Source organism: Propithecus coquereli, unplaced genomic scaffold, assembly GCF_000956105.1.
Source record: "Propithecus coquereli isolate 6110/MARCELLA unplaced genomic scaffold, Pcoq_1.0 Scaffold269, whole genome shotgun sequence".
In the NCBI taxonomy this organism is placed as follows: Eukaryota; Metazoa; Chordata; class Mammalia; order Primates; family Indriidae; genus Propithecus; species Propithecus coquereli.
In genome coordinates, this window is record NW_012148274.1 from 1,562,410 (window position 1) to 1,582,757 (window position 20,348).

A 20,348-nucleotide genomic window follows, 5' to 3' on the forward strand; every position below is an offset into this window, starting at 1 on the left:
GCTGAACCTGTATCATATACTAAGTTGGTGTGACCTGGACCATAACCCTTCAACTTACTTGAATAGTGGGGATAATAGTTCCTCTGTTTACCCCATTTAAAAAGTGGTGATGTTAAGGTAAACTGCCTTATCACTCTCTCATAGTATATTAAAAAAAATAAACAGTTGTGAAGTAGTGTTCAGAAGTGGTAAGAATTTTTACTTCCTCTTCTCCCTTATATTAAAAGCCTCAATATGCATAAAGACACTGATTTTCCCAAATAAAAACTACTTTGATTTTAGTGATTAAGGAAAGATTTTTCTTTATGGCATTAACAAAGATGGTAGAAAAAGCACTGCTCACTGCATTGTTATAATGAGTAACATATTAAAGTCCTATCCCTTGTAATTTTGTAAGCTTTGATCTGAATTAATTAAGACAGTGTATGCTACGGCTTCAAGTACAAACAGTAGCATAAGCTAAGGGCTTGCAAGCTATTTGGTATGAACACTTCTCTAAAGGTTAGAAATGCTACTAATTCTAACAGGCTATCTTATAGCAACTGCCACTGATCCCCAGCTCCACAAAAATCACTACTACTAGGTAAATAGTCTAGGATGTCAGGTATTGTTCAGAAACGCAATATGTACTGCAAAAATGCAGCATTACCTTGAACTTAAGTGTATGAGCAAGCCTACTTAGGACTATGCTTAACTAAATCAAAGACCTAGAAAGCAGGTGCCTTGTTCTCTGCTTCATAAGGTCCATCAGATACAAATATGTGGGTAGGTTTTTAACTCTACTGGGCAACAAATAAATAAAACCAAAGTGATGCATTCTGGGGGGACAAAAGTGTGATATAGGCACAAATAGCTAAATTCTATAAAAAGCAACCTTTTCTATAAATCAAGGGTTTCAATATATACGATGAAAATACCATTCGCACAGACAGTTGACATGTCTAAACTAATACTTCTTTCTCTCAAAGTCAGTGCCTTTCTTTGGATTTCCCCATTTCTTTCAATGGTATGACCATTATTTCCACGATTCAGAATAGAAACCTTAGTCATTTTTGGATGCTTCGTCTCCCGCAATATTTAATTACTATTATAATATTATCCTCTAGGAGCTCTTGAAACACAGATAAATGTTAAAAGGAAAAAAACCAAACAGTTGGTAAACGTTTCTGTTACTAGTACTCTTATTGCTCCTATAACAGCCAAAAATCTCTGACAAGGCAAAAATGCAATTTTTACTGACTTCTTCATTATCTCTCAAAATAGTTTTTTTTTTTGCATTACAATTGTGACTACCAAAGTCCTGAATACTAACACCTCATATCTCTTTAGCTTAGACCAATTTAAGATGGGCCTCATTGTTTCCATCCTCTCCATCTCCATTTTGTATTTTATTGTGGCCAGCTTAACTATCTGACTCCATTTAACCACCTGATACTTAACCATTTCCAATTTTCTGACATCATGTAAGTCACAAAGATTAAAATGCTCAAAAACAGTTAATAGTTCTCTACATCTATAAGACGATGATCATAGGATCACAGATCTAGGAAATAACCTAAGTAGGAATCCCTCCTTGTCCAAATGAGACAAATGTACTCCAGAAAGATAAATGCTATGTCTAAGCTAGAATTAAAGCATTGATTCAGCTGGTGACAATGGGGTGTCCAGTCTAGTCTAATAGGTGTCAGGCATCTACTAGATACATTGCATTACATTCAGCACCTAGAATAAGATAAATATAATCTATACTCCATTGGGTAAGGGCCTAGTCAATGGTAAAGCAAAAACTAGAACCCAGATTTTCCAATGTCTACTTCAGTATCATTTCTAATTTATGTTACTGTGCTTTAATTTCTTTAATGTGCTGCGTAAATCCCTCACAATCTAACTTCTACCTACATCTCTACCCTATGTCCCAAAGTAAGTCCAGTCAAAACTGGTTACTTGTTCACTGAATACTAAATGAGCACTTCTACCAACAGGAATACTCTTTCTATTCTCCTTTTTTTGGTCAAGTGAGTCCTATGCTGCTTTCAAGGTACATCTCCAATCATATATAGTCCATTATGAGAAAGCAGCAATTACGAAGTATCTATATGAATCTGTTGCATTTAGCATGCAAGCTATTTACAAGATACCAGAAAACTCAGTACTGTTAAAAATGTATTTAAATATGGAAACCATCTTTCTACATCCTATCAGTTTTTATTCTGTAGTCTACTGTCTTATGAATTGCAGCCTAGTATTCAGGGTAGATAAGTAAAATCAGCTTTTCTGAGGAATTCTGAAATAAGGAGTTTACAATTATTCTTTAGCACATAAATGGGGAATGCTATCACCTTTAATCAAATCACAATAGAGTAATGGAATGCCTCTGAAAATCATGCAAAATGTTCCCAAGATACTGTGCATAATATGTGAAGTTTTCTTTTATATTTATAATCCAAATTTACTGGATGTACAGGAACAAAATTTATTAAGGGACCGCTTTGCCTAATTTCAGTGGATATTCTCTGGGATAGCAAAAAGAAAAATTCTACCTGCTAAAGGAATAAATAAAAAGTTTTCCTCAACTTTTCAAACACTATCTAATCAGGAATCAGTCTCACTTGTTTCTGTAAAAAAGTAAGGTGAATTGCAATGTGTTATATAAAAACTAAAAGGAATTTTACCTTCACAGCTTTAATTCTGTTTTTCCCAGACAGAATGTTCAAACCTTACAATCCAAAAGCTAATGGAATCAGTGGCAAAGTCAAATCACACAAACAAAGTAATTAAAAATCCCCATTATTTTTAACTTGGTTGTTAGGAGGCTGGATTCAGCCAGATTCTTATTGGCATGAACCATTAGTTCACAGGAATTTCAACATACCTTATGAACCCATTGGAAAACAAGCCTCCTCAAACTCCCTACCAAATCGAACTAGCTCTATCAAAGAAAATTAGCTCACCTCATGATTCCCCAAGGCTCATTACTCTCTGAATACATGAAAGCTTATGTACTGCTCCAACCTCAAATGCACTATCCTTCATAAAAAAAGTTGATGTTATTACTTGCTGTAGTTTTTATTCTTTTAATAGCAGACAAAAATTGCGCTAAGTATATTACTACTATTATTTGGATCTTATTACGAGTGGCACAGATTTTCAAGAAAATTGGGTCAAAATCACAAGTATGGCATGCAACTAAGAAGTTTCTCTCTCTTAAACAAGGATCATGAAGTTTACATAGGGCTCAAAAGTGTAATACCAGCCTTATACATATGCTACCCATATCCCATAAACTTTTTACCCTCAGATTTCTTCCTTGGAGTTTAGAAAAAAGGTTTAAAAAAAACAGGTAAAGGAAAAAAATCTTATTAAGGTTTATATCAATGTCATATTAAGAGATCCTTGATTTCTTACTACTATTATTTCTTCTGCATATCCTTAAGCAAAATGCATAACCTCAGTCTATTTCTTACCTACGAAATGAAGATACTACCTTCTTACCACGATACAAAAGATTAAAATAAGATAGTATATATAAAGCACTTTGCAAGGTGATTAACAAGATTACAAATAAATGTGAGCTCATTCTCCCATTTAAAGGTTGATTCTGCATGAAGTTCATTAAACATTTAAATTAATACAATTTGCTGATTGTCACTGGTAAAAATAATAGAACAAGAGGAATTTCACTACTAAACAAGTCATAACGATGTCAATGATAATAATGGAAATACCTAACAAGTACTGAATGATGACTGCATGACAGGCACTTTGTCTTTCTCATTTAATCCTCACAAATATTTTGAGCTCAGCGAAGTTGAATAACCTGCTCGAAGTCTCACAGCTAGGAAATACGTTGCTGGGATTTCAATTCAAGCCGATCCAATTTCAGAGCCTATTTCCTCCACAGGCAACACGAAATTGTGTTTCACTCCCTACAGGTCATTTCACAAATACTGGCTGAGCACCTATAACTTGCCAGTCCTTCAGCACTGGAAATTCAGCAAAGAACAAAAAATAACAAACCCCAACCCACAGAACTTGTATTCTCATGGGGCATTAGATAACAGTATGTCAGTTTGCAATAAGGTGACAGAAGTATGTGCACACTTAAAAACACTGTTTTAGATACAGTCGGTAGGAAAGGCCTCTCTGAGCCATAACACTTAAAGCTAGAGACCTACCATGAATGTACAGAACAATGGCATACAACAATTCATCACCAGTGCTCTACAGAACGTAATGTTAAACTACAGTCTACATTTACCGCCTTCGCACTGGCACTTACACAGGTGAAAATGCTCTAAGCTCACAGATTAACAATGTACTACACATTTATGGATTCAGTATATCATTTTGATATGAGCAAAGGATCTGGGATTATAACTGTTATTTTCTAGATGGTAATCTTGTGCTAGCCATCCTGGGTTTCAGACTATTTGTTTATAAAGTGTAGATAACAGTATTTATTCTCCCCCCAAGGCTGTTGGAAGAATTAAACTACACAATACATGGAAAGTGTTTTATGCAATATCTGGGACATAGTATGTATATTTATTCATATTTATGTTGCTATCATCCACTATTTGCATGACAGTATACCACTGCATGGTCGAATATGTAGTAGTGAATTGATCTGCAGAGGGAAAACAAAAAAAAAAACCACCTCGAGAGGCTCAGTTCTAGCAGGGGAAAACAGTTAATATCAATATACTAATTATTAAAATAGAGGTAGAATATGATTGAAATATTGAAGAGGGAGTGATAATGGCATGACTTTCTCCCATGAATCCTAGGGATATTTCTGGTGAAGAACGCCAGGACTGAGGCTACTGGTTCGCTCCTTCATAAAGATTTTGTTTTGAGCATCCCTGAGGACTTTACTGGTAAGCCAACAAAGTCCTCAGCTTATACATACTTTCTCAGGAATACTGTATTTATCTGACCCTCTCACATAGATTAAAACTCCCTACTTCATTATGCCTACAATATTCCTTTGGTTTAATGTAATTACTACTGCAATATGCCTAACTTCCCTACTAGGCTATAAAAGCTTTAGGAGGATACTGAAGTTTATATCTTGTTCACTGCTGTATCATAAACCTGGTGCACAGAGTATACCTAATTAGTAGCTGTTAAATGAGAGAATAATTGTTAAAAGAAACTGAGAACTAGGGCTTATGGTTCAAGTGCCTAGCATTCTCTGATCTTCAGACCTAAAAAGGTAATCCTCAGCTGTTAAATACAGACATTTCTTTGTATCCTTTTTCTAAGTTAGTGCCAAACCTATACGATGCCCTTTGTGTGTAGGGGGTCAAGGGTGGTGGTCTACTGGTTACTAATAGCCAGCATATACATAGTAGACCTGGGATGAAAACCAGAAATCTGGAGAGGCTGGGATGTGTGTGTGTGTTTGTGTGTGTGTGTGTGTGTTTGTATTAAGGAGCCCCATGATCTCTTCCAGTGGATAACCGAGCATGTTTTCTTAATAAACATGCAACCGTTAAGCAGATTGGCATTAATATACTTTAAAAAATTAGTTAAATTTATATCCAAAGTAGACTTAAGAGAAAGTACAATACACCAAGACTTATTTCAACAAAGTCATCATTACTGTTTATATAATTATAGAAGTCATTGCGTTGTCTAGGCACTTATTGAAAACCCACACATTTATCTCAGCACCCAAAATATGAGAAAACCTTTACGAAACTAATGAAGAATACAGCGCTTTTTATTCTTTAGTAGAAACCAAAAGATGAGAATGGAAGTTGGTAAAATCAAGATAGTATTTCGTAGACAAACTGTATAGTAAATGACAGTACAGAATAAAGGACTATAGAGCATGCAGAACTAAATTTTCATAGCTTAGAGAAAAATAAAGCACAAGTGAATGCTACCTACAGTAGCCATAGATACTAAGGATTCTAACACAGTTCCAATTGACATTCTCGTTAAGCTTTTTATTCTATCTTTCCTACAGGTTGACTATTTTGCTTTTTTAAAAAGCAATAACCAAAAAGGCAGAAAAAAGGGCAATTATACATAAATGCTATTATATTTTTAAGTCAATTTGCTAACTTATAATGCCAGTTAAAAGCTCTCTTGGCTGAATAATAATTTATTCAAGTAACATTTTGGTATTACATTATATAGCCTACTTTTTATATAATTAACCAAAAATAAGGTACACAGAACTGGAAGGGACCTTATAGGATCACTGACCTAGCTCATACTTCTCAAACTTTAATGTACGTAATAAATCACTCTTGGACTCTGCAAAATGCAGACTGTGACTTAATAATTGGTCTGGGATGGGGTCAAAATTTTACATTAAATACAAGTGCCCTAAGATTCTCATTCTGCTGCTCTGGGGACTGTACTTTACATAAAAGACCTAAAATGATGGTTCTCAAAAGTGTGATATGAAAACCCCTGAGGGTCCTCAAGATCCCTTCTAGTGGCCTGCAAGCTGCTTCCTTTTGCACTACCTATTCGTATAAGGCCAGATTTTCTTCATATACTTCAAACAGTGTATTATAACAGACTATCTGCAGAAGCAGATGTAAGAATCTGGCTATTTAGACATTAAAGAGATTTGTGAAAATATAAAAATGCTGCTCTTCTCAATAAATTTTTGAAATTAGTTTTGGAAAATATTTTTTTCATAAAAATGTTATTGATGTCAACATATATTGGGCTTATTATGTTATTTTTCAATCAATAAACATTTTAAAATTCTAATTCCTAATATGGTAAGTAGATATAACAAAAGTAAAAAAAAAAAAAGTTCTTTGGGGTCCTCAATAATTTTTAAGAGTCTGAAGGATTCATGATACCAAAGAATTTGAGAGCTACTATGCTAAATCACTCAAGTCTGTTGATCTCCTGTATAGTTCTTTTGTTCTCCATTTTATTTAGTTCTGCTTTGATCTTAGTTATTTCTTTTCTTCTACTAGGTTTGGATTTGATTTGCTCTTCCTTTTCCAATTCCTTGAGACTGTTTATTAGATTGTTGACTTTTGAGCTTTCTGTTTTTTGGATGTGAGCATTTAATGTTATTAGTAGTCCTCTCAGGAATGCTTTTGCTGTATCCCATAGATTTTGATAACTTGTGTCCCCATTGTCATTTAGTTTGAAGAATCTTTGGATTTCTCTCTGTATTTCCTCCCTGACCCAAAAGTCATTCAACAATAGATTGTTTAATTTCCATGACTTTGTGAAGTGGTATTTCTGTTGGAACTGAACTCTAATTTTATACCACTATGATCTGAGAAGATACACGGTATAATTTCTATTTTTTTTGAATTTTTTGAGATCTGATTTATGGCCTAGTATGTGATCAATTTTGGAGAAAGTTCCATGAGATGAAAAGAATGTATATTCAGCTTTATTTGGGTGGAATGTTCTGTAGAGGTCTGTCAGGCCCTTTTGTTCTAGAGCTCTGTTTAAGTCCATTATTTCTTTGCTTATTTTCTGTTTGGAAGATCTGTCCAGTTCATTCAGTGGAGTGTTGAAGTCCCCAGCTATTATGGCATGATTGTTTATCATGCTATTTAGATCAGGCAGGGTTTGCTTTATGTATCTGGGTGCTCCTGGGTTGGATGCATAAATATTAAGAATTATTAAGTCTTCTTGTTGGATCTTCCCTTTCACCATAATATAGTGGCCGTCTTTGTCCTTTCTTACTTTTGTTATTTTAAAGCTTATGTTATCTGAAATAAGTATAGCTACTCCTGCTTTCTTTTGACTTCCATTTGCCTGGAGGATTGTTTTCCCATCCCTTGACCTTGAGACATCTTTGTAGGTTACATGCGTTTCCTGTAGACAGCAGATACTAGGCTTATGGATTTTTATCCACTCTGCCAGTCTATGTCTCTTGAGAGGACAACTTAAGCCATTTACATTTATTGAGAGGATTGATATTTGAGGTAGATTTCCATTCATATTGTTGGGTGAATTCCTATTGTTTTGTTTTACTCCTTGAGCCTTCACAGAGTTCAGTTTCTAGACTTTAACTCTTGAGTGATTTTACTTTGGAGAGTGTCTAATGTACTGTTCAGTGTGTAATGCAGGTCTGAGTACTTCCTGTAGGGCTGGTCTGGTCTTCGCAAATTCCATCAGTGATTGCTTGTCTGGGAAGGTCTTTATTTCTCCCTCACAGATGAAGCTTAATTTTGCCAGGTAGAGAATTCTAGGTTGGCCTTTATTCTGTTTTAGAAGATTAAGGATAGGCACCCAATCCCTTCTGGCTTGTAAAGTTTCAGTTGAGAATCTGCAGTTAGTCTGATAGGTTTTCCTTCGTAGGTTATCTGCTGTTTTCGCCTCACTGCTCGAAGGATTGCTTCTTTCGTGTTTACTTTGGTCAGCCTAATAGCTACGTGGCGTAGTGATTGCCTTTTCACATCGAGTCTCCCAGGAGTTCTGTGTGCTTCTTGTATCTGGATATCTAGATTTCTGGCCAGGCTAGGCATATTTTCCTCCAGTATTATATGAAATAAGTTTCCCAGCCCTTGTGTATTTTCTTCATCTCTCTCTCTCTCTCTCTCTCTCTCTCTCTCTCTCTCTCTCTCTCTCTCTCTCGGATGCCAATGATTCTTGTATTTGGCTTCTTTACATAATCCCATGTTTTTTGTATGTTTTGGTCTTGTCTCTGTGTTTTTTTTCTTCATCTGATTTGTTTAGCACATAGGCATTATCTTCAAGTTCTGAGATTCTTTCTTCTACATGATCCATTCTGTTCTTGAGGCTTTCCACTGTTTTTTTTTCCTTTTTTTTTGAGACAGAGTCTCGCTCTGTTGCTCGGGCTAGAGTGAGTGCCGTGGCATCAGCCTAGCTCACAGCAACCTCAAACTCCTGGGCTCAAGTGATCCTCCTGTCTCAGCCTCCCAGGTAGCTGGGACTACAGGCATGTGCCACCATGCCCAGCTAATTTTTTCTATATATTTTTAGCTGTCCAATTAATTTCTTTCTATTTTTGGTAGAGACGGGGTCTCGCTCTTGCTCAGGCTGGTCTCGAACTCCTGACCTTGAGCGATCCGCCCGCCTCGGCCTCCCAGAATGCTAGGATTACAGGCGTGAGCCACCGCGCCCGGCCTGGCAAATGCGTTCTTATAGAAGAATATCACCATCACTTCTGTAGCTTAGTAATGACTTACAGAAGTCTTTGGGGGAACTTTTTTTTTTTTTACAAAGTTCTGGTGACATGTAATTAGAGCATGAGTCAGTAACTTTTTCTGTTAAAAGTCTGATAGTAAGTATTTTAGGCCTTGTGGATCATTAGCTTGTCACGGTTATTCACTTCTGCCATTATAGTGTGAAAACAGCCATAAATAATATGAAAACAAATGAGCGTGGTTGTGTGCCAACAAAATTTTATTTATGGACACCAAAATTTGAATTTCATAAAATTTTCATGTCATAAAATATTCTCCTCCTTTTTTTCCCCAAACATTTAAAAACATCAAAGCCATTCTTATATCATGGGCTATACAAAAATGGGCACCAGGCTGTATTTGCTATAGTTTGGTACTCTGTTTAGAGTGTGCCAAAAATAGTTGGCAACTTAGTAAATAAAATACGCAAACCATTCCATATATAAATAGTAAATTTTATGGTCCTCAAATATAGTTATGTATTTAACCTGATAATCAGGTTTGAGTTCTGTCTGATCTTATCAAGTATATATATTTTCAATGGACATTTTTCATAAATCTTAAGTGGAAAAAAAACCAACTTAGCTTAACTCAATTCTAATTCATACAGAAAATAAAACTCTCTAATCCATCCACTTTGGCCGTCTCTCCTACAACTCCTTGGACCATCAGTCATTCCCCCAGTTTGCTTTTATTGCCTTTTAACTGAATTTTCAGCTTTCAGACTTTCCTTATAAATCCATTCTTCACTCTACAGTCCCAATAATCTTTCTAAAATTTAAGTCTCTAAGTGTTGACATACATGACATCTACTCACTTTGAAAGTGCTGCAGTGTTTCCCACAGTGCTCTAGTATTAAGTCTAAGTTTTCCTTTCCTCCCTTATCCCTTGGCTCTTCCTTTTCCTATTTTCAAACTCAGAAGACGTACAAACTCATAGATCTCCCATATGACACTGACTCCTTCCCTACTTCTTTAACACCATTTCCCTGACCGAATCTATCCAAACTTGATCAGGCTCCATTCCTATGTGCTTCTGTTAGGTACCTATCCCTATAATAACTGTTTTTATATTGTATGGTCATCGTCTGCTTTGTCTGTTGTCCTTCCCCTAGTAAGCTCTTTAGAGACAGTGTTTAACTTAACAATAATATTTAATAACAAGGATCTAGAAAAAAGTCTGGAACAAGGAAGAAACTTGAGTACTTTTTTGATGAACCAATAAATTGTTAACAGGGTTGAACTATGTCCCCCAAAAAGATATGCTGTAATTCTCACCCATAGTACCTTACACTGTGTGACCTTATTTGGAAACAGAATCACTGCATAAGTAATTAGATAAAATGATGTCATGCAGTGTAGGGCGGGCCCTTAATCCAATGACCGGTGTCCCTGTAAGAATATAAAACACACAGACACATGAGGCGAAAAGTTCATGTGATGACAGAGACAGAGACTGAACTGCTGCAGCAGCAAGGCAAGGATTGCTGGCAAACCACCAGAAGCTAGGAAGAAAGGAAGGATTGTCCCTGACACGTTTTGGAGGGAGCATGACCTTGCTGAAACCTTGATTTTGGACTTCTGGCCTCCAGAACCATAAGATAATAAATTTGTTGTTTTAAGCCACCTAATTTGTGGCACTTCGTGGTACTAGCCCTAGGAAACTAATACAATAGCTGTGCACACTGGGTAAAGCGATTTAAATTCCAAGAGTATATATTTTCCTGTGTCCCTCCACACACCCCCACTCCCCTACTCCCAAACCTTTCCTGAAAGTTAGGTAAAAAATCAACCAATGTGTGTGAACTTGGTAAAGTAAGTTTGGTGTATCACAACATGTGATGAATGATTAAATTCACATATTTGGTCTCAAACAAGGATTTGTATAAGCTCTATTAAAAACAATTGAATGGTTCAGATTTTTTCAACTCAATGTTTTAATTATGAACCATTTGGTCATTTCTAGCAAAATCAGGATAGCTAATAAAAGGAAATAAAATCCCAACCAACTAATGAAAAAAGGTAAATCACCCTTAGCAAAAATAATTACACAAAAATAATTTACTTATGAAATTTTATCTATTATTCCTATAATTAACTTCTAAAAACAAGAAAACTTTCCTCAACATGATAAAGGTCATCTATAAAACATTCTTCAAAGACTGGATGCCTTCCCCCTGAGACCAAGAACAAGATAAAGATGTCTACTTTCACCATGTCTATTTAACACTATACTGGAAATTCTAGCCATGGCAATAAGGTGCCAGATTGGAAAAAAACTAACATTATTCACAGATGATACCTTGTATGTAGAAAAGAGTCCTAAAGAATTGACTAAGAAACTATTAGATTAAGTTAGCTCAGCAAGGTTGTAGAATTCAAGATGAGTACATAAAAAACAATAATAATATTAGCTCATTATTCAATTGATTTGATTACAATTAATCAAAGTGCGCACCTAAACTATCGATACAGTTTTGCCTTCTTAACGGTAGCTTGTTTATGCCAGCAGCAAAGAAGCCTAGAGAGCAAGTGGCGATGAAATCATGAAAGGCTGTTTTCCACAGCTTATTGAGAACTGAATATTTTTCCCTGCAAGAAGTAGCCCAAAGCCTGGAAGAAGTGTAGTCAGTTGATGCAAGGTCTGGTGAATACAGTGGATGGCAGAGAGTTTCCAAGTCCAGCCTCTGTAGTTTGAGCAGCAGTGTTTGTGCGATACGTGGTCGAGTGCTGTCTTGCAAGAGGACTGGCCCGTCTCTACAGATCAATCTCGGCTGCTTAATCACAAGCATCCTCATCATTGTGTCCAGTTGGTTGCAGCAGACATCCCCTGTAATTGACTGACCAGGTTTCATGACGCTGTAGTGGATAATACCAGCGCTGGACCACCAAACAGACACCATTAGCTTTTTTTCATGAATATTTGGTTTTTGGACTGTGTTTTGGCACTTCATCTTTATCCAACCATTGTGCTGAACACTTGAGATTGTCAGGAAGAATCCACTTTTCATCACATGTAACAATGCGATATAGAAATGGTTTGTCTTTATGTTGTGGCAGCAAAGAAAGGTAAGCTTCAAAAGGATTTCTCTTCTGATGCTCGTTTAATTCACGTGGAATCCATCTACCCAGCTTCTTTACCTTCCTGATTTGTTTCAAATGGTTCAATAATGTTGGAATAGTAACAAACCTTACTGCTAATTCACGCATAGGTTGAGATGGATTCACTTCCACTACGGTTTTCAGCTCATCATTATCCACCTTGGTCTCAGGTCGCCCACGTGGCTCATTTTTGAGATTAAAGTCATCTGAATGGACTTCTCAAACCATGGAAATACTGTGCATTCATTAGCCATATCATTCCCAAACACTCCGTTGATATTTTAAGCTGTCTGTGTTGCACTGGTTCCACGACGGAATTTGTATTTGAAAATAACATGAATTTTTTACTTATCTATGGTTTCACAAAAAAATTGCTCTGAAGAGAATTTGAAAGATAATCACAAACCAAAACGTGCATTTGAAACACTGAGGATGTACCTTTACAATAAAATAAAACAAGTGTCAAAGTGAAATGTCAGAGATACCAACTGTCAAACTTAGTACTTATGGAAATCACACATTTCATACTTAATAATTTAATATTTTTTTAATGGTCAATCCAAAATTGAAATTAAGAAAACAATTCCATTTACAATACATACACAAAAATACATTACTTAGAAATAAATTTAACAAAAAGTACAAAACTTACACTATGAAAACTATAAAACATGATTGAAATAAATTAAAAACTTTTGTGGCCAGGAGTGGTGGCTCACACCTGTAATCCCAGCACCTCAGGAGGTCGAGGTGGGAGGATCACTTGAGGCCCGGAGTTCAAGACCAGCCTGGACAACATAATGAGATCCTATCTTTACAAAAAATAAGAAAAATTAGCCAGGCATGGTGGCGTGTGTCTACAGTCCCAAGCTACTTGGGAGGCTGAGGTAGGAGGTTTGAGTGCAGCCTGGGTAACACAATGAGACTCCTACTTCTATTTTCTTAATTAAAAAATTAAAAATTAGATGGGTGTAGTGGCATGTACCTGTAGTCCTAGCTACCTGGGAAGCTGAGGTGGGAGGATTTCTTGAGCCCAAGAGCTTGAGGCTGCAATGAGCTATGATTGTGCCACCGAAATTCAGCCTGGGCAACAGAGCCACAACAAAAACGAAAACAAAAACAAAAACGGGGAAGGGGAAGGGAAAGGGGTGATTCTTAATAGGTATAGGATTTCTTTTTCAGGTAGAAAAAATTATTTTAAAGTTGACTGTGATGGTGGCTGTATATAACCGTGAAGATACTAAAACCATTGAATTATACACTTTAAATGGGTGAATTATATGGTATTTAAAATATCTCACTAAAACTGTTAAAAAAAAAAAAAGCCCTAAATATACACTTTTAATATGCACATACAATAAAAAAGAAAATTATTCCTAATCAATACTCTGACCTGGCACATTATGCCATATAGAGAATCAATCAATCAAATCCCCAAAGGTCCTTGAATATTTAATAAAAGCAATATATACAAAATATTAGATTAACAAACTTATAAAACAAAATTTACCTCAGACTTTAAGGACAACTGAAAGCCTATTACTTGATTATGTAATCAGACTCATAAGTTTCAATATCTAGATAGTCATCTGTATACAGAATAATTTGTCATGTATTTATTTACTATTTTACAGAAAACCTGTGGGACTTAAAAAAAAAAAAAAAGTAAAATTCTTCAAATATATCCCAATAACAGATTCTGGAATTTATGTTCAAACTATGTTATCTGGGCCTCATTAAATTTAAAAAAGCTAGTACTATCCTCCCAATCTTGTGGCAGAAACCCTTAAGTCAAACCATTCTGAAACATCAGCAATCTACTGAGATAGAAGACATTTCAGACATCACCTAGATAAGTACATCATACAACATGCTGATCTCTAAATCTACTTTGATCCACAGCAACGTCTGTTAATTTTTTCTTACTTTTGAATCTATTAGCTTATCTTTCCTCCTCATTACTTAGTTACTTATTTTAATTTAAAAAATAAGATTGCATTGGTATCCAGTCCTACATTTCAGACAAGAAGAATGAATGACTGAATTCACTGCGCCGTAGCAATGAAACCAGTTCAGTTTCTACTTTTACCTCTCATCTATTCTAGACATGAACCTTGTTATCACTCTTAGAGAGTTATCAACTTTTCTCAAACAAGTGAATGTAAGCTCCATGTGAGGCACATTAGCCTTGGTATGTCCTCATATATAGTATAGCGCTTGGTCACAGTTTATAATTAGTAAATATTCATGAATAAACAGACGAAACTTGTCAATGGAAAGGATCCTAAATAAAATTAATGTTTCTCCTATGAAGCCTACCCCAAGAACTCACCATACTAGATTCTTCAAACCCTGGTACACAGAATTTGGAATACAGACAACTGAGAACTAATAAAGCAATCTAAGCTATTATAGTTTGTCACAAGAAAAGTCAGACAAAAATTTGCTCTTTTCTACTTACAGACACATAGACTCAAGCACAAACAATGGATACACTGTTTACATAATAGTGTTTAATCAATGCTAAAAAGAAATGCTGGCGGCTTGGTGCTACATTATAATTACTATTATTTTCTAACCAGTTCAAAATTCCATAGATGTTACTTCAAGCCATTATCACCCTTAAAGGCCACCTTTCATTCGACACCCTTGAGAAGATGACTTAACTCATATTTCACAGAAAATAACCAGGATCTACTACCAGCACCAGTTCTGGGCATTGTGCCAAACAATCTGTAAGGGGGTAAGGGTATCACTTTTACAGAGAACAAAATAAACAAAGTACAGAGAAATTAAGTGACTTGCTCAAGATGATATAATAATAAGCAAAGCAGTGATGTGAACCCAAGACTTTGCCTCCAAAACCCACCATAATAATCTCCCTCTGTGGTCCCTAACCCCTGGCCCATGGCCTGTTAGGAACCCGGCTGCGCATCACCACCTGAGCTCCACCTCCTCCCAGCCCACCCCTTCACCCCTCTGCACCACCATCCGTGGAAAAATTGTCTTCCATGAAACTTGGGGACTGGGTTGCACAGTAGGAAGTGAGCAGCCCCTGGTGCAAAAAAGGTTGGGGACTACTGCTTACCTCATCGCAGGAAAAAGCCTTCCCTATTAAGGCTTACCATTCATTACACCATACCCGTGATCCCACTGAATCCTGGATATTGCTCTATCCATTATTCACCTGCCCACCGCCCACCTTTCCCTGTCCCTATAATTTCAACCTAACTCTCTTCCCTCTTGCTCTTTCCAGAAGTCTATAAACAAAAAAATTCCCTTTCACCTTTCAAAGAAAATAATGTAACAGTAGCAAAAAACCCTTATCAGGAGTCACAAGTTCCCCTCTTAATTACTGCCTTTTAAATCTCTGCCCTGTAATGAAAGATAGGATTTGGAGTGATTGATTTGTCCCTCCCTTCCAAACACAAGACAACAGATTCACCTTCTTCAACTGTACTATGGTGTCTGCCACTTCAGCATTCATGTACATCTATTCTCACTTTTTAGAATGGGCTCACACTCTTATTTCCCCTTCTTCCTTTTTTTTTTTTTTTTTGAGACAGAGTCTCACTGTGTTGCCTGGGCTAGAGTGCCATGGCGTCATCCTAGCTCACAGCAACCTCAAACTCCTGGGCTCAAGCGATCCTCCTGCCTCAGCCTCCCCAGTAGCCAGAACTACAGGCACGCGCCACCACGCCCAGCTAATTTTTTCTATGTATTTTTAGATATCCAATTAATTTCTTTCTAATTTTAGCAGAGACGGGGTCTCGCTCTTGCTCAGGCTGGTTTTGAACTCCTGAGCTCAAACAATCCGCCCGCCTCGGCCTCCCAGAGAGCTAGGATTACAGGCGTGAGCCACCGCGCCCGGCCCCCTTCTTCCTTCTTGACAGTTCATACTTTTTGTGAAACCTTCCCTAATCCACAGTAGAGCTGACCACTGTTCCTCCACTGTTCCTAGTGTTTGTCTCCATTAAAATACTCACCATATTGTAATTACAATTGTTTGCTTACACATTTATCTTCTACATTAGAGCTAGTTTTCTGAACACAGAGAATATATACGTTATTCACCTTTACCTAGTGTAAAGCTCTGGGCATGGTACATAGCAGGGACTTAGAAAATACCACATTTATTAGCATTGAGACATTTTTTTATTTGGAACCGTAACACAGATAAGTGTGAAGTTATACAGAAACATTTTATAGAGAGAAGATTAGTATATTTTAAAGAAGAATTTAAAGCAATAAGAATAAAAAGTGCTTTCTAAATTAAATCAAATTATGATCTTGTAGAGAAGGTACAGTATATAGCATGTACAAATGTGTAGGAATAAAAGAAAGAATAAAGTGTTTGGATGAAGAACAACAGCAAAAGATAATAAAATATTAAGAATCTGTACTTGCTTTGATATAAGCAAACTGATATCACATAAGCTCCTTATACCAGGAAGAGATAGCAAGAAATTTCAACCAGTTTCAGTGAAATGAAAAAGTAAATTCATAATGTTAACTACTATAGAATAATGATTAGGGTACTTATTAGAATGATCTGAAGGCATAAGAAACTACATTTCTCCTGCTCTCATTCAGCCCAAACTGAGAATCAGTGCTTCATGGATTAGAATCCTATAATGTATTAGGAACTGGGGTGAGATGGGATGGGTGGGCATTGAAAAAAGGTTGATAAATATAACAGTAAGGTCAGGACACAGGCTTGTGGAGACATATACCCAGTAATAATAAGAGATAAAATACCAACCAATTACAAAGCCAGGAGTAACTTGAGAGTAATGCTGCCTTTTATGTGCATATAGTTATTAGTCTTATTGGGTATGATGATCCTACAGGTTCTCACCAGTTCATGTTGAATTAAATAAATTAACTGTCCAAAGTAGCTCTATGTTCATCATACAACAGAATCACATACAAATATATAAAAAAGACATAAAGGAATACTCACAGTAATTATAATCAATGATTATAATTAATCCTTGACTGCAAAGATTCCAAGCCTCTGTGAAGATGCAAAACTAATTCGGTCTACTTAAAGCAAAATGTTTCCTATCAGTGTTTATTTCCATTCTGATCAGCTATCAAAATCTAAGTAAGCAATTTATAATAAAACTTTCTATTAATATTATGTCAAAATTCAATAAACATTACATGACTAAAAATGGGATAACAAGGTACTCTGTGCCTCTTGGTGTAATACAGTATAAAAAACACCACATATTAAGTATCCTTGTAAAAAAAAAAAAAGGTTTAGCCTAAATTTTATCCAGACTTTTGAACAGTGGTCCTCAAACTTTTGTCTCAGGACCCCTTTATTATTTTACAATTTTTGGGAACCTCAGAGAGATTTTGTTTGAGTGTGTTATAACTATTTGTATTTACCATGTTAGAAGTCAAAAATGAGAAAGTTTAGAAGTATTTAATTCATTAAAAATTATAATAAATCCATTATGTTAATGATATATGTAACATTTTAAACAAATTCAGTATTTTCCAAAACAAGGAAAACTCAGTGAAGAGACTAGTGTAATTTTACATTTGATAGAAGATGAATGATCTTCCTATCTGCTTCTGCATTCACTCTGCTGCAACATGCAGTTCACACATCACACAGCCCCTGGAAAACTACATTACATACTCTTAGGGGAATGTGAATAAAAAAGACAAAATTATTTCCACATTGTTGACATACCCCAACTTACTTTAAGGTAAACTTCCCTTTACAAAACTGGAAGAATAACAAATTAAATGACACAAGGAGGCAAAAAGGTAAATTAAGAATGTGGAACATTCCTCAAAATAATTAATGTAATTTCTTCAATAAATCTATGGCATGCCGAAAAAGAGTAGAAGCAACAGTTGTAGATTAAGAGATACAACAACAAAGTATCTTCTGTGGACCTTGATGGCACCTACTTTGAACACTGACTGTCAATGAACATCTTTAAAACAATGGAGGAAGATCGGAATAGGTACAGGGTATTAGATGATCCAGAAATTACTATTAATTTTATCAGGTATAATATAGTTAGATAAGATCTGCATTTTTTAGAGTAGCATAATGAAGTATATAGTGGTAAAATGAAATAATGAATCATAACAACTAGCTTTCAGGTTTCAACTGGAAAGCTGTAGACAATATCTCCGTTAGTAGACATGAACTACCATGGGTAATTTAGACTATAGTAAGATATTAAGTTATGGCTTAAATATTATGGATATTCATATATATATATGATTTAATAAATTAATAAATCAACTCAAGCCATTCAGAGAAAACTCTGAATAACTTAATTTAACAAAACATCTAGAGTTAAAAGAATTACTTTTAACTCAGAAACTAAACTAATGTGGCAGGAAAGAATGAGAGCTTAAATGAATTAATGGGGGGTTGAAAACTAGGTGATGAGAGTGGGTTTTTAAACATAATGTATCTCACAATAAAGATTTAAATGAATACAAGGAGGGTCTGAGATAAAGTGTTTCTTTGATCTTTATCTCTTCTCTTACTATACCACGAGCAATAGCACTGCAGATACCTCAACCCTCTTCCACCCAACACTTCACTCAGCACGCTTTCTACTCTTGTTCTCTTTTATATGGTTTCATGTTATCCAGCTTGAGACTGGTTGTTAGATGTGACCCAAGCTCACCAACCAGTTAGGGGAAGACTTACACTGGTCACTCGACGGTAGATCTGCGCAGCATTTTGGCACTCCGAGTATGGATATTCAGATGTAGCCATCTCAAGCATGCACATCCCAAAAGCATAAACGTCAACGGATTCATCATATTTCTCCTCATACATCTCAGGGGCCATGAACTCTGGGGTACCTTAAATTAAAAGAATGATTTAGACTCAATGTGAGCAGAAGCTTTAGACGTTATTCACCAGAAGCAGCAGCAGAGGGGTTGACCTGTGAGAGAGAAGAAATTGGAATGGGAAGGCAGGGAGAGATAAGAAAGGGGGAAAAAAGAGGAAGGAAATCTTCTCAGTCAGTCTGCTCCATCAAATATTTTATAGAGGATCTTCCACTGCAAGGCCTTCAAAAGACATTGGAATAGGGTCAAGTGTCTATTTATTTACTGTTTAATCTGAATTCCTGTTATATAGCATGTCAAAATAGAGGCTTGGCTAAGAGATAAACTAATATAACTAGAAAACGTAAGAGACTAGCAAGAAACAAAGCATAATTACAGCTATGTGTAAGATAAGATGATAGATTTAAAAAGATCAAAATATTAATACTTGTCTGCCCCCTACTGTATGGTAGCTTTAAGGTTAACACAGTTAGTCTCTTGCCATTAACACTCCGTCCAAGTAGTTTCACTTTCTAAGGAGGCCCTGCAGTCAAAAACCTGATAGCAAGTTTTTTAAAATAATAAAATATAATTGTCTACAAAGGCCACTCAACAAAGCCCTTTTCTTCACATACTTACCATCCCACCTTGCAGTACACAAATAAGCCTACTGCAGATACAAGAAATAAAGTACACACACCAAATATAGAACTCAAAGACTGTTTTACGAGCATAGATCCCACAAGACTAGGTTTTGCAATGTTTCCAAAACATTAGATCTGTATACCTCAAATTATAGGGCATTTCCAAGAACAGGCTTGTACACTATCACTTAATAAACAAACAAACAAGAATTAAAAACTCTCTTGAGCAGAGATTTTAAGATGCCAAAGACAAATAAATGTTTCCTGTGAGGAAGGCAAAAAAGAAATTGTTTTTGTTTTTGTTTGTTTTTTTTTTTTTTTTTTTTGAGACAGAGTCTCACTGTGTTGCCTAGGCTAGAGTGCCATGGCGTCATCCTCGCTCACAGCAACCTCAAACTCCTGGGCTCAAGAGATCCTCCTGTCTCAGCCTCCCGAGTAGCTGGGACTACAGGCATGCGCCACCACGCCCGGCTAATTTTTTTCTACATATTTTTAGTTGTCCAATTAATTTCTTTCTATTTTTAGTAGAGACCGGGTCTCACTCTTGCTCAGGCTGGTTTCGAACTCCTGAGCTCAAACAATCTGCCCGCCTCAGCCTCCCAGAGAGCTAGGATTACAGGCGTGAGCCACCGCGCCCGGCC

At 36.2% G+C, this 20,348-nt stretch overlaps 1 protein-coding gene across 7 annotated transcripts in view; it reads right to left on the minus strand.

Annotated features, from left to right (window-relative positions):
* The window catches only part of LOC105812913 (serine/threonine-protein kinase WNK1), a 149,322-nt gene that overhangs the window by 53,264 nt on the left and 75,710 nt on the right, over positions 1-20,348 (minus strand). For all 7 annotated transcript variants that reach the window (XM_012647471.1, XM_012647469.1, XM_012647466.1 and 4 more), the window contains exon 4: positions 18,939-19,096. In XM_012647471.1, the coding sequence (XP_012502925.1) occupies positions 18,939-19,096 (158 nt within the window). The remainder of the gene's footprint in view (positions 1-18,938; positions 19,097-20,348) is intronic.